We start from the raw sequence: 15,435 nt of genomic DNA, 5'->3' as shown, positions 1-15,435 counted from the left end.
TGTGTGTGTGTGTGTGTGTGTGTGTGTGTGTGTGTGTGTGTGTGTGTGTGTGTGTGTGTGTGTGTGTGTATGTATGTATGTATGTGTATATATATATATATATATATGCACACACAAATAATCCCATTGTGATAATATTGTAAATATATTTTTAAAAGTATTGTATATATAAAATCAGAAAAATGTGCAGTCACTATAGAAAATTTAATGAATTTAACATTTTTTGTTAGAAATAGTAGAATTGAGGAACCAATCATAAGTCTTTGAAAAGCATACCAAGAATCAGCCAATCAACGCCGCCGTTTGTTCTCGACCGTTTATTCTTCTCGCTTGATTGGAAACACCAGAAAACGCTTCAGCTTTTGATCTACCTCGGTTTTACATGATTAAGTTAGTGTTTTTTTTTGTCGCGTGATCAAAGGTAAGATAATCTGTTTCTCAGTACTGACCACGTTACTGTGATTATTTTATGAACGTGCTGTAGTTGAAGTAAATCTTTGGATTTCCAAACGCAGTTGCTCAATCCTGTAACGTTAACGTTAGTCTTTATAATCTGGTAATTTATATGAAATATGATAATGTTCAGAACAACGATTCCCAACCGTATTTCCTTTTCATTGAATGATATCCAGCAGCGAATCGAACCATATTACATGTAACGTTAAATCGCATGTAACGTTATAATAATAAAATACTGAAAGAAATATGTGGGGTGTTGGAGATATAAGAAATATAAAATGTATTAGATCATTTTTGGCGACTCTCGCAAACTCTGTCAAAAATTTTCACCTCAGAAACATTTAGCATAAAGAAAGAAGCCTTCATATGAATCCACTGTATGTTCACAGCACAATTATCTTGATCATAGTTTTATCTTGACCCACTCATACTTTTATAATATTAAATATTTATTTAATTTACATAAATACAGTACATTTTAACTGGATTTCATTAAATGACTGAGAGAGAGAGAGGGGTTACGGGAGGGAATTTTTTTTCCCGAGTTTGCCGCCACAAGTCCTGAGGTGAAGCCAAAAAGCCCGCCCTCCTTCCATTATAATGGAACGTGAGACAAAATAAACAACAAAATTATAGGTGTTGTATCGAAAGGATGTGGTAGTAGGCTTTGTTGATTATGAACCATCTTAAAATGATACATTTTATGTAATGAATCTGATTTTGTTGTTACTCACATCACATTCATAAATAGATGGCATGAGCTTTTCAGAGCGAAGTCGCTGAGGCACTAACGGACATTTATCGGGATATTCAGTAGGAGATTGGAGCATTAACTTTAATTTTTACAATTCCATTTCGTTTATTTCACACCTACATAATAGCTGGGTCCCAGATAACGCACTATGCGCTTATGCACGTGCATGGTTGAGTTCTGTAGTAAACTACTAGTACTAACTAAGCTAAGCGATTTCGCTGTACAGTTAGTGTGGGCGTGGCTTTCGGCACTATCTTATGCACTATGTACTCAACCGGTGTAGTGTGTGAACTTTACATGGTTATTTTGTCATTCAAGGTCGAAATCTGGTAGTGCCTCTCTCCACAACGTAATTAAAGCTGACATCTGAGTGCATAGTGTCCAGGATTCCACACTTTTCTGTTAATTTAGTAACTGTTACATCATCAGGGTATTTAAAGGGTTAGTTCACCCAAAAATGAAAATTATTTCGTTAATTACTCACCATCATGTCGTAAGGCCTTCGTTCATCTTCGGAATACAAATAAAGCTATTTTTGTTGAAAGCTGATGGCTGAGAATGGATTCAGATAGGCCTCCATTGGCATTCAGTACATTCCCTCTCACAAGACCCATAAAGGCACTAAAAACATCGATACAAAGTCCACCTCACTACAGTGGCTGTACAACAATTTTACAATGCGACGAAAATAGTTATTGTGCGCACAAAAATCAAAATAACGACTTCGTCCACCAAGTTATTGACGTGAACTTGACGCATGTGCGAGAATGTGACGCAACTCCACCGTTCAGATTCATGACCCAGAAGAGGAGGAGTGTCGCTATCGCGTGAGTTCATGTCCGAGACCTACACAGAAGACAATAACTTGGCAGATAAAGTCATTATTTAGATTTTCTTTGCGCACAAAAACTATTTTCGTCGCTTCATAAAATTATTGTACAGCCACTGCAGTGAGATGGACTTTGTAACAACGTTTTTAGTGCCTTTATGGGTCTTGTGAGTGGGAATGTACTGAATGCCAATGGAGGTCTATCTGAAGCCTTTCTCAGCTATCAGCTTTCAACAAAAATATATTTATTTGTGTTCTAAAGATGAACGAAGGTCTTACAGATGTCCAACGACATGAGGGTGAGTAATTAATTAAATAATTTTAATTTTTTGGGTGAACTAACCCTTTAAAGTGCACTTTTTCTTTTTGGAATTTTCAGTGTGAACACACTACACTATTTATACTTAAAAATGTTATAGAACAGTGCACAAAGTACGCGGTTTGGGACACCGATATAGACTGTAAACATTTTTGGATGTTACACGTAGGTTTCTTAAGAGCATTTTTGAAGCCTAAAAGCCGGAGTTCTGACAGAACACCATACCCATCAGAATGGGGTACCTTCGGTTAATGCGCATGCGCAGCACTGAAATTTGTGGAATTGCGCATGCGTTAAATTTAAACCATCAAAACAGCATACCCCTTTATAAACTTTTTTTTTATTACTAAACCAGGGGCAATTAAAACAGCATACCCCTTTATAAACTTTTTTTTTATTACTAAACCAGGGGCAATTAAAACAGCATACCCCTTTATAGACTGTATTTTTATCAAACCAGGGGCCATCAAAACGGCATACCGTTCACAAGCATTGGTATGCAGCTTTGACAAAGTGGGCTAAATTGACAGACCCCGCTTTAAAACTCAACTTCCGGTATGCTATTCTGACAAACTATGCTACATCAACAGAACACTGGCCATTGCCATCTTGGCAGCATATCGCTCTCGAATAACGGAAAATGGGCAAAGAGGCGGGACGTGGATAGAGCTGAGGTGCCTGGTTACTGAAACCTAGCTCGACCATAGCGGCAATCCACCTGTTACTCAAGTGGCCTCGCCTTAATTATGCACAACTTTAAGGCTTAATATAATTTAATTGGATGAGTTATAAAAAAAATGCACCCCCCTCACAGTTGTCATATAGACCAAAAAGACTTTTGTACCAGGCTGTAGACATATTTTTTCTGTTGTAAATTTGGACATTTTGAATGGGGAGATCCCTTTTGGAGCATGTCTCGAGGAGTTGCAGTTTAAGTCACTTTCATGTTGGTTGAGACCGCAGGAGGATGAGCTTACTACAGCAGATCCAGATAATCACTTTTTTGGCTGAATTTCTAAAATTGAAGAGAAGGTGCATCGTCTTTGATTTTTTTCACAAACTTTGCTCTGTTGTTACTTTGTACTCTGTTGAGAATGAGAAGCATACAAAGTGGTATACACATACACAATTTATATACACGTTATTATGCATATTCATTTACCATAGAATGAAGACTTTAAAAATAAGGTCCCCTATTTCAGTTTACGTATAGTTCAAGGTCATCTTCATCAACGTTGGTCTACCTCAACATCCCACAATATGAATACCTCATGGATGCAAATCATTTTTAATTGGGAACATTTTATCTGACTCCCTAGACCCGCCTAAGGCATACTGACCTCGACTAGAAAGAAGCATTATTCACTAGTTCTTTCTCACAGCATTTGGCTACAGAAAGTAGATTAGACTTGAAACCATGAGAGAGATTGACAAAAAATACAATAAAAACAGCAATCATAACAGCAATTGCTCATAAGTGAAGAATAAAAACGACAAGGCAAACAAAAGTCTTCTACTAAGTTTAGTTATCTGAGGTCCTTAATGTCCTTGCACTGCTTTTATCCTTACACTGATGTTAATAGTTTTAAAGGCAGTACAACAAATACTACCATGCAGTTTTAATGTTTTTCAATTTGTGAAGAAAAGTGAGGAAATTGTTTTTTTTTGGTGTAAGTTTGTGGGACAAATTGCTTAATTGTCATAAAAATAAACCCATACTCTAAAAATCAATGCTTCTTTTTTTTAGCTAAATAAAATATATTATTACTTTTGATTTGGAGATGTTTATTTGTTTACTCAAATATCAAAATCACACAAATTTGTTTGTGTGATTTAATTCTAGGCATTCTGGCATCATTTTTCCTATAACATTGTTTTCTTTTTCATTTAAATGTGCTGTCTTTTATTTCAAAGATATGAAGCCAAGAGCAGATAGGCGACACAGCAACTCTTCGCTGATCTTGAATGCGAAGGACGTGGCAGGAGGCCCATCTTTCACCCCTGAACAATCTTCTGAATGGCTGGTGTCACAAGTATGTAGTAAGTATCTTAAGGTTCTCTTTTGATTATTTAAACTATGATGGAGGCAGATGTTTCGCTGTGGGGACCCCTTAAGGGAACAATCGAAAGAAGAAGTTCAAAAATGGGGCAACTTCCAAGCAGCATTGTTGCACCCTTGAAGGGCACTTCTGCAAGAGGACGTCATTTTTCGGAGCGTTCCAATAATCTTCATGAAGGTCCCTTACTACATACGATAGTCCATCAAGGAATTTGTTTTAATGGTCATGTGACCTGAATTGCGAGTTCTTACAATTAATTTCAAAGCTAAATGGCAGAATAGTCCGAACTTAACATATAAATAGAATAATTCAAGTTGTCTTTCATTGCTCCTTTTGCCTAGCCTGACAAGCCAGACCCACATCAAGATGTTTGGTCTGGAAATTCACCATTGAGGGCTCAATCCGAGGGGTGGGATATAAGGTTGTCTTTCAAACTCCCTCTGCACGCGATAGGATAGCGCTACAACCAACCAGCCACATCTTCCCTTTTTAAGAATGACTTCAGTGCCATTCTTTGTTCTTTTCTCAGAGAAAAGCTTATCTCCAAGTCTTCCAGAGTCGCGGTCAAAGCTGATTCGAAAGACCACCGTTTGCCAGTTTCTGTGTTTACTAGAAGCACACAAGCGCAACTCTGCCATCATTATGTTAAGCCCCGCCCACCGACTCTATACACGATGTGATTGGCCCGACCAGAGTTTGGTGTTTACAGCTCAGAAGTGTAGAGTTGCTAGACGACACTCGCGGGCAGATTAGATTTGCTGCCGCTAGGGTGTGTCTAGATTTCTAAGCGACCTTTTGCCAAGCGGATTCCAAATAGCTTCATTATGACACACATGTTCCCTCCTCCCTCCAAAGTCCCTCCAAGGGCCCTGCCCTTCAGTGTGATTAAGACATTGGGATGCTCACTTCCAACTCTTTTTGTCCATAATTAATCTAATTTATTGTTTCAGGTAAAAGAATTTGTCTTCCTTCGGGCTGGATTCGCACTTTGCCCCCTGCCAATCACTCTTGGGTGTCAAAGGCCCTGTTTAGGTGGTCTTCAGAAAACCAGCCAGAAATGGACTATGCTAGGGTAGATAGGATGTGGTGGTACCCACCGTTTCCGCCTCTTAACTTAACCGAGGAGCCAGAGATGGGATGCTACTTTGGTCATGTATTGTTTCTCTGGATGCCACGAAAGCTATGGGACGTAAAGCTTACCTGTCCACGTTTGGACTGTGTGAAGGAAGATCTCAAATTAGCGGGTCTACATCAGGAGCTCAGACAGGTAGTCGACATGGAAGGGTCATACTTCATGGCATCTGAGTGTCTGGTTTGTGGGAAATGCAAGCAGAAAGTGATTAGTTGGAGTCATGATGTAGTATCACAACTTGATATTGGACATAGAGTCCAATACCCGTGCATTCTTGCATCACAGGCGGCATGCGACATGAAAGTTGTTCACTTTAACCGTCAGAGATGTCTGGGGACCAGCATCTGCCAAATCCAGAAGAAACTGGAGGAACATCACACTGAGGTATGGCTGCAGAAGACTGTACATTATCTGACAGATTGCAAAGGCTTGGCCTCTCCTGTGACGTTTCAGTGCCCACCTGCCATGGTTCCTCTTCCTAAACACTGTTGGTTGAGGCAGGTGTTTGCTCTGGATTTTCTTCACCGAATTAATGAAATTAAGACCAGCATAACCTCGCAGTTTGGCCGCGTGCTAAAGATGAGTTCCACCAAGAGGTTTCTCAGCAACTTCTCAGGAACTTGGGCGACCAGTGTCGCCAATGAACAAGGGCAGGTTATCATGTCGGTGATTACAGAAAACAAAGACTCCGGTCTAGAAGCGATGATCTCAGGTGTCATACACAGGTACAAGGAAGCTGCTGTAGCTCCTCCTGAGATTCTGTACGTCAACAGTGACTGCTGCGGTTCCAACTTTCTTAGGACAACGTTCAAAGAGTGGAAGGACATGGAGGTCAGGTTGGACATCTCGGAATTCATGATGCGGATTGCTGCAGGCTGCACATCAGCGTCACATCAGATATACGCAACCTTCATAGACCGCCTAAGCTATTGTATTTTCGAATGGGATATGGAGGACCTGAAGCAGCTGAAGGAGGCGAAACTTACCGAGCTCAAGTTCGATATGCAGCCTTCTGATGATGAAATAATGCATCACCTCAGCAGAAGCGAGTTAACCCTCCACTGTAGGCGAACCACGCGTGATACGAAGGACATCGAAGAACGCATCACAGCGCTCATTCAGCTCTATGATGACGAGTCAGGATGGGATTCGTCGGGAGTGCCGCTTTTTAGTTCCAATAGAATGTCTGAGATATGGGATTTGCAGAAGAAACATGTGGCATGTATAGTGGATCCTATGGGTGTAGAACTCTACGAGCAGACTGGGACACTGGTGATGGGAGGCCACCTTCTGCCAACCTACAAATGTGTCAGAGGTTCCACCTCTGTTGAATCCTTCCACCAGCATCTAAACCAACTCATTCCAGGTAAAATCATTATTGTCAGAGAAAATAATGTAATTTAATCCAGCAGATTAATGTAATTTGATTTAAAATCGTAACAAGCTAATCCAGCAAAAGTTAGATATGGCATCTGTTTTGGTTGATCTTCCACCCCTTGAATGGTAGCAATTTTGTAGCTAATCAATTCACTTGAGCCTTTTAATTACCAATTTTTTTTAATATATTCTGGTAACTTGATAACTTTACTCTCAAAACATTATTATTTTATTCCTACAGTGTTTCAACATTATTCTTGAAAATATATATTTTTATACTGATACTGCTTTCAATATCACCAGACAATTGTATTATAAAGCATGTTTATTAAAGTGTCAATAGGAAAAATTCTGATTTCTTTTTATCTACTCGTTTATTTACTTAGTTTTAACTACCGTAATTAATCATATTCTTGCCATGAAAATAGACCTAGATTCTGACATAAAACAACCAAATTAAATAAATAAAAATAGATTTTGGCACTTACATTCTATTGGTAGTGGATCTCACCAGTGTTTTTTTCATTAACAGATTTCATTTTATTTAGATATTCATTTATTATAATTGGGCAACTGCAATGCTATGTCAGCACACTTATTTTTACATTCTATTACAGTGAACAATATACACTATTTACACAGTAAAAAGTGCAAACAGAGTACAGAAAATGTGCAAACATAGTTTCAAACATTCCTATCCTGTGCAAAATATGATATTTACAAGAGACTAACTTGTATGTATTTTATTTCAGGGGTGCCAACTTGTTCTGCATTTTTCCAAATCTGCTTGTTGGATGCATTGGTAAGGTGGAATGAAGCTACTACTGCAACCTCTGGGAGCTTGAAGGCAACCTCGTCTTTTCTTCAGCATGCTGTCAACCAACTTGAAGAGGAAGTGTTTCAAAAGAAGGTTCTGTCAACTATGAGTACAAATAAATACACTGGTAAGTTATATATTAATTCCACATAATTAAAAGGTTAGTTCACGAAACTTAATGTCATTCCAAACCCGTAAGACTTTCGTTTATTCAGAATGAAAATGAAGATCTTTTTAATTAAATCTGAGAGCTTTCTGTGTCCCTCCATTGACAGCCTATGCAACTCAGAGGGACAGAAGGCTCTCAGATTTCATTAAAAATATCTTCATTTTTATGGTATGGTTTGGAATGACATGAGGGTGAGTAATTAATGACTATGCATTTTCGTTAAGCATTTTTGGGTGAACTAACCCTTTAATGACACATGCTTAAATCTGATTGTATGTGTTCCTTGTTTCCTGCTGGGCAATGCATTATTTTCAACTGTCTTGTGTTTTAGGTGAACTGATTGGGTTAGAGTACCTGTACTGGCAGAATGGCGATGCATTTCAGGACAGCAGGTTTATCATTAGACAGATGGAAACCACTGACGTCCAAGTGGCCAAAACGGAAGGCTATTTCAAACAAGAGGACTTTGAGGATTGGTCGACCAAACAGCAATCTGCCCCATCTCTATTAGAAGATTCTCCTTCAATGTATGCATGATATACTTCAACTTCAAGGGCTGTTTAACAATTAATCGCGACTTAGTATATCTGTGTGCTTTGTATAATTATTATGTTTATTTCAATACACACATGTATATATTTAAGAAATAGTTGCATGTATATTTTATATATAAATATATTTTTTGTTCTTAAATATACACATGCATGTGTATTTCTATATACATAATAATTATACACAGCACACAGATATATTATGTATGCACAAACTTTTATTTTGGATGCGATTAGTCACGATTAATTATTAAAAAGCCCTACTTTCCACAAAGTTTTGATGGTACGGATGTGATGGTATGGAAATTTTCCCACCATAATACTGGTATCAGTGGGAGGGCTGACGTTGGAGTTCCCCCTGTTTTGCACCTCGCTTTTAAACCATTAATTCGCAAAGCAAAATTAAAATATGCACGACCACACAGGTATTCATTACGGTGCAGAGCAAAGCGAGTGTTTTCAATTAATTCCTTTGGAAATTAAGCTGCCATAAGAATGAACTGAATAGGCTCAATCTGCACCAGTGGACACATAATTTTGAGTGGCTGTGCGCATTTTACTTTCACTTTAGAATTAGCACCAATTCGGGGACGGGAATTGCTTAAAGATACAAGTTTAGACACCCCTGCCCTAAACGGACAAACTTCTCTACAGAGCACTAGTCACTCTACTCTGACGATATCATTTTCGTCCTGTGTCGGCCCCTGTAGCTTCTCTAAGTGTTTCAAAAAAGAGGGGTAAAAGTTGAGTGATTGCAATTCACAAACTCACAACTAGATGCTGCTAAAATTCACACACTGCACCTTTAAATGTAGGGTTCATTATTATTCTCAATAGAAAACAGAACAACAAAACTACAAACTCACAGGCGCACATTTTACACATTTTAGGGGCGGCCATTGCTAACCAAGCCGTCACCTGCTGTTAGAATCCCATTGACACATTTTTGAGTCAATTTGACAGTGAATAACTTTACATCTGAGACGTTTAAAGACTCCATTTGTCCATTGTTTATTTATAAAGAAACACGACAATGCATAAAAGGCTCCGTTACCTTGTATCTTACACTATCGCCCCATAGAAGCTGTTTTTGTAAAACTAGGCTAACGATTGCGTCATAACCAACGCGACTCTGTCGCACAGTTGAGAAATTACCGTATAGACAGGAGGAGACGCTCAGAAGCAATCTTTTACTGTCTATGAGGCAGTCGGGGGGACGTGGAAAAATAAAGTACGATAAAGTCAAGGGAGAAGAATGGGGAGAAGCCGATAGTGAGCCAAAAGCAACGGGAGAAAATATTTAAACAACGTGATTCAGATTTCACTTTCCACAACTACTAGAAGACCTACAGCTGTCAGACAGGCTCACGTCACATCTACGTCCTCAAGCTCAGTCTGAGCCTGCGCAGTTCGCTCAGCCATCAGGAAGTGAGTGCCTCTGATTGGCCTCATTTTTCCGCTGTTCAAGTCAATAGGAAAGCTCTGTCCATTTCTTTTACTGTCTATGACGACAACCAGTGCTGTCAAAGCTGACGTGACGTTTCTTCCGGCGGCAATATTTGAAATGTATTAATCTTTGACGGATGGACTTTTAATCGCGTTTTTGGATTTTTTTTCACACAAATCAATCGTTTTGCCTCTGAACACTTGAGATATTTGTACTTTCTGAATAAATTGTGCCTGCAGTCGTATCTGCCAGTTATATCCTGTGTGTGTGTGTGTCCACAAGGTAAATGGATTTATAAACATACTAAATCATGTTTCTTGTGATGGGTAGGTTTAGGGGTAGGGGCAGTGTATATAGAATGCAGGGATAGAATGAGTCGGCGTTGATAAACACACTAAAAAGCGATTATGCGTCTTGATAGCGCGCCAAAATGGCATACGAATTGGCCTGTCATACATACGCATGACAGTGATGGAATCGGTGTTACAGCTGAACACGGGTAACACCGCCTAATGCAGCAAGCGTAGTGGTATATCAAGTATACACTTTAAAAAATATTGATATGCATCATTCAATCTTTTCCAGGATAAGCAGAGGTTCCCAGTTTCAGGTGGAGGACCTCTTTGCACACAACACATCCTCACTGGCAAATAAAATGATGGCTCCAGAGAAGGTTGTTTCCCTAAAAGAAGAGGATAGTATGGAGTTTTATTGTAATGACAAGCTTCTCATTTCAAACTTGCCTCAAGAAACTGTAATGGAATACAACTACACAACACAAGAAAAGGCCTCACCAGTACAACCTACTGCAGGTTCATCCTTGACTTTGTTTTCTGGTCCTTCTCTGTCAAAACAAATGCTCGTGATTTTCACACCTTCCGCACAAAAGATTGATGAACCACCAACAGGACTGTGTCATGCGGTTGCTGTTCCTTCCTCCAAACAATGCTACCAGAAGAGAAAACTGGTCCAGGAAAAAGATGGCATTTCTGCCAGGAAGAATGTACAAAGATCACTCTATATAAAGTGCAGAAAGTGCAATAAAGAGAGGATAAAGTCAACTCATCTGCAGTATTTTGGTAACTGGTATTGTCAGGAGACAGACACAAAACCCTTTGCTGAGTGGAAGGCTGAACTGATGAAGCGGGGCTACGGGAGGAAGAAGACCTAAAGCGTGGAATCAACAATGCACATTTAGCTACGTTGCTCACTTCATTTTAATGTAATTTAATAAAACTATTTCTGTATTTTTATGCTTCTAACCTAAATATAATTACAGCACTGCAATAAAATCATTCATTGCATGACAATGGACCTGGCCTAGTTTGTAAACATTACTCAACAGGAACTGTTGGTTTTAGGAAAAATAAAAGTGTATCATTATTTATTGCAATTGGAACCTCAGTATAAACCTAAAATACAAACATTAACTCAAAGTTTAGTTTAAGAAAAGAAACTGTTACACTGCTTAAAAATAAATAAGCAACATAAATTAAAGATTACATAACCTGTTGTAGTTATAGATAGAATATTGTCTATACATCATTTGTTTTTACTTATGTAATATTTTACCTAATATTTTATTCAAATAAAACCTTTCAGCATGTTCCTCAGCTGTAGACCCGCTTTCTAATTCACTTGCAGAAGTTAAAACAATGCCTTGCCCCGTGTGAGGCTCGAACTCACGACCTTCAGATTATGAGACTGACGCGCTGCCTACTGCGCCAACGAGGCTGTGACGCCATATGTTGCAAGGCCTTCTGGGAAAAGTATAGTTTTCGCTAGTTCGTGGGAAATAATTAATTATTATTAGTACAACTAAATAATTGTGTTCAATAACTTTTTTATTTTTCGAGCGAAAAAATTGTAAAAATGCTAAATGCTTTTGTTGAAATTGGAATTGGCAGTTGCTTTAGATTAGAATTTGCCAGACAACTGCGGATGATTATACTGGCGAATGGCGACCCCTGACGGAAGCAGCCGAGAGAGAGGAGGAGAGAATTAACCTTTTAACTTGTACTGTAGGACAGGCCCTATATTTTTGTGTATTTTCATGAAATATATAGCTATTTTATCTATAGATATTTTACCCTAATAATGCTGCTAGTGGAAATATTTAGTATTCAAATTATTCACATTCACAAATAATAATGCGGCAAAGACAATTAAATGACTTCAGAGATTTGTATTGAATAACGTATTAAGTAGTCAAAGAACTGCTAAACAAACTACAAAACTCTCATCTCTATAAAGCCTACTGTCATATTTACTTTAATTTCTAAGGCCACTATTATCAACTATGCTGCAAAACCTGTTGCACATAATCTACTATGCCTTTATTTGTATTGTAAAGTAAACGTAAGAATAACATTTATATTGTTAGTAATATTTCAAGATATAAAAAATTACTGAGAGAATCAACTAAAGTTTGCTTGATTATCGAGAGAATAAACTAAAGTTTGCTTGATTATCATACATCGTTTTAAAAAAAAATCATAAATGTATGTATAAAATATGATACAACAGACTTTTGAAGAATGATTATTAGTACATCTCTCATCATCATTAAATGGCATTATTATTATTATTATACAAAGTGTTTGCTTAGTTGCTTACTCATGACACATAGCAACGCAGCAAAAAGTTTCCTAATTTTATTTGACCATTTATTGAAAATAGTCTACATTTACCTGCTGATGCCTTTACAAGCACCCGTGAAAAGCTGTTGAGTTGTGTTTGAGTTTAGTGAGATGTGAGATGCGAGTCATGCGACCATAGACTGTTAAAAAAAGAAAAAAAAGGATGCGACCAGTCTGGATGCAATCATAGACTGTAAAAAAATATGGACGTAGTGTCCGTGACGTCACCCATAGGATTTTGATAAGCCGATGCAATGCGCGGAAGGTACGTAGGCAAAATGTGCTGCATTTTGTTATTCCGAGAGGTGGCACTAATGTCACAGAAGCTAAAAGCTTTTATTTTTTTTATTTTTTTAAAGGTACAACAGTCTATGGCACACACATCTGCCAGAAGTGTTTTTTTTTCTTTTCATTTTTATTTTATTAAAGTAATAAAAATAAGTATGCTATAATATAATGCATATTAGTAGCCTATTATAAATAACATATAAAATACCATTATAATAAATGTAAGTGTAATAAAAATAAAAATATTCTTTAAAAAATAATTAAATAATGCAAATTGATAACAGCCTCGGTAGGTCTGTCTTTAACAGTTTTCGTTAAAAAATATTTTACTATGGAGAAAATAAAATACTATGAAAATTCACTTGATTTCAGTCCATTTATTGTCACATTTAGAAAAACATTACATAAAACACACGCAAACTTTTATTTAGGGCTATTTTGACTAAAGGTTCAATAAACTGCTTTAGAGGAATAAACGACTGAACATATATTATTTATGAAGTGTTCACAGAAATAAGCTTCATTATATTCATTATATTTTGGCAAACGGCCAAAAAAGAGGAAAAACGTCATCTCCCATAATGCCGTTCGTTTCCTCCGCTATCTCGCGCCTTTCCATCTTGTTCCTCTCGAGAGCTCAGCGCCGTAGTTGTTGTTGTGGTATGTAATAATGGCGGCAGCAGGAGGCGGATTACCAGCCTCGGCTGTTGTAGCAACCATAAACACCTCCGCCACCGTTCGCTGCCGTTTCCCGGGTCGGCCATGGACATCTCGGAGCCTGTTGAGGACGGAGAAACGCTCTCATATCGGTCGGGTGAGGGCTGAAGACAGAAAAGGGCCGAGGCCCATCGACGTTGGAGCTACGCTGAGAGAGGATCCGTCACTGTCGTGCTTGCTCGGGCTGGCGGAGAAACACAGGCGCCAGCGCGAGGCGGGATTCTGCACGAGCGGGAGCGATGAGGTGAGCGATTCGCTTAGTAATACAATAACGTTAACGTACTAATAATGCACAGCAAGTGCATCATCAGCATGTCGCCGAGTGGCTGATGTCAGTTCCTGCAGAGATGCATCCACCTGATCACAGTTGCACGGTCGTGGGCTTTACAGATTAACGTTAGATGGATGAAAAGTATTTAAAGAGACGCCCGTCATATGGTGGTCTTTTGCCGGGCAGTCTAGCTCACATGGCGGGTGTTTAACTGTGGTTTATGGTGTTGCCGTGGCTACTGGGATTGTGCGTGGGTCAGTGTAGTTGGTGTCCGCTAATTAACTTTATGATGAGAGTTTGTGTAAAATTATCAGCTTTGAGACTTAATGTCAGTGATGCTGACGTGCCTGTTTGTCCTAATAATTAAAATTGGTGACATATGGTTAAGTAGGCGTGGTGTGCATCCGGTGTATGATATTCTTGTTGATGCATTATGTCAAGATTCGCGTTTGGATAAGTAAACATATTGCAACAGGTTTGTAAAAAATCGTCAGGCAGACAGCATTGTTTACAAACAATTGAGTTGCTTCATATCATAGTAATCTTGTTAATCATACTCCACATGTTAGAAGTGCAGAATTTTCATACTGTAAAATGTCTGCAGTAAAATTAGAGCTGCTTTAAGTTTTATATACCTGAAGTGTCTGAATCCACTCTGAATTATGCTAAATTGGTGATTATTCCTGCAAAACCATAACATATGTAATAATAGTCAGGGAAAATATTTTGTTGTTGTTGTAAATGAAACTCATGAACTTTTAGACAACATATTTAAAACCTCATTCTTGTGGCTCTTGCAGTATGCTATAGATAGGATATAATATAGAAGAGAAAGAAACACTATCAAAATAGTTTAATTTGGTGCAGATTTTATAATTTATACCAAAAATATATATATTCTGATAGTTTGGAGTGTAAATCAGTGAGCTTTTAATACGACAGTATAGCAGACTACTTAAAAAATGCATATAAAACGTTGTCATTCTGCAAGGTGATATAAAATGTTTGGTTTTATGAGCTTCAGAAAGCTCTGCAGTTTTCATTGCAATGCAGTATAGTGACGATGGAGAGATGTTCTGTAGTCATTCTTAGGTTATCTATAGTATTTCTGATCATGATAGGCCAATACTGATCTTAATCATTTAAGCTTTATATAAGTGATATGCAAGATCTTCCTTTCCCAAAATAAATAAATACCACATATTTTGCCTTGTACTGCTGTTTCAATTGAGAATCAAATAAATAAGCACAACAATTAACCATTTTACAGTTCATATTTTAAAAGGACTTTTCTGAAAAAAACAGAGCTAACGCAATATTATGCTTATTAAAGAGCCTACAATACTTTAAAGGGTTAGTTCACTTTATAATGAAAATTAATTTACTCACCCTCAAGCCATCCTAGGTTTATAGGACTTTCTGATGAACACAGTTATATAAAAAATCTCTCTTTCAATAGCTCTTTCAAGTTTATAATGTCAGTGAATGGGGCTCATGTGTTTGAAGCTCAAAAAAAGTGCATCCGTCCTTCATAAACATATTTCAAAATGCTTGTGCTGCATTCGACATCAGACGTCTTGCCAGTTATGATTTTTTCGTAAGTAGG

General features: G+C 38.0%; 2 protein-coding genes and 1 non-coding gene across 4 annotated transcripts in view; 2 read left to right on the top strand and 1 right to left on the bottom strand.

The window, feature by feature from the left end:
* The first annotated feature begins 242 nt into the window (after nucleotides 1-242).
* On the top strand, nucleotides 243-11,218 carry LOC137047908 (uncharacterized). Of its 2 annotated transcripts, none has more exons than XM_067425832.1 (6): nucleotides 243-421; nucleotides 4,276-4,394; nucleotides 5,372-6,919; nucleotides 7,683-7,874; nucleotides 8,248-8,443; nucleotides 10,500-11,218. In XM_067425832.1, exons 2-6 carry the CDS (start codon nucleotides 4,379-4,381, stop codon nucleotides 11,083-11,085), a joined length of 2,538 nt encoding a protein of 845 aa, XP_067281933.1. In that variant the 5' UTR covers nucleotides 243-421; nucleotides 4,276-4,378; the 3' UTR covers nucleotides 11,086-11,218. The 2 variants fall into 2 exon arrangements, with proteins under 2 accessions (XP_067281933.1, XP_067281932.1); XM_067425831.1 differs by having other exon boundaries at nucleotides 244-421; nucleotides 4,276-4,401.
* Nucleotides 11,219-11,575: 357 nt separating this feature from the next.
* trnam-cau (transfer RNA methionine (anticodon CAU)) lies at nucleotides 11,576-11,648 on the bottom strand. Its single transcript has one exon. It is a non-coding gene; the product is annotated as a tRNA-Met (tRNA).
* A 1,620-nt stretch (nucleotides 11,649-13,268) lies between these two features.
* kmt2ba (lysine (K)-specific methyltransferase 2Ba) overlaps nucleotides 13,269-15,435 on the top strand; it is a 37,579-nt gene continuing 35,412 nt past the window's right edge. The window contains exon 1 of the mRNA XM_067426405.1: nucleotides 13,269-13,802. Coding sequence (XP_067282506.1) covers nucleotides 13,512-13,802 — 291 coding nt within the window. The 5' untranslated portion in view covers nucleotides 13,269-13,511. The remainder of the gene's footprint in view (nucleotides 13,803-15,435) is intronic.

This window comes from Pseudorasbora parva, chromosome 19, assembly GCF_024679245.1.
Source record: "Pseudorasbora parva isolate DD20220531a chromosome 19, ASM2467924v1, whole genome shotgun sequence".
Taxonomy (NCBI): Eukaryota; Metazoa; Chordata; class Actinopteri; order Cypriniformes; family Gobionidae; genus Pseudorasbora; species Pseudorasbora parva.
Note: the sequence above shows the minus strand (reverse complement) of the source record. Positions and strands in the feature narration are given on the sequence as shown.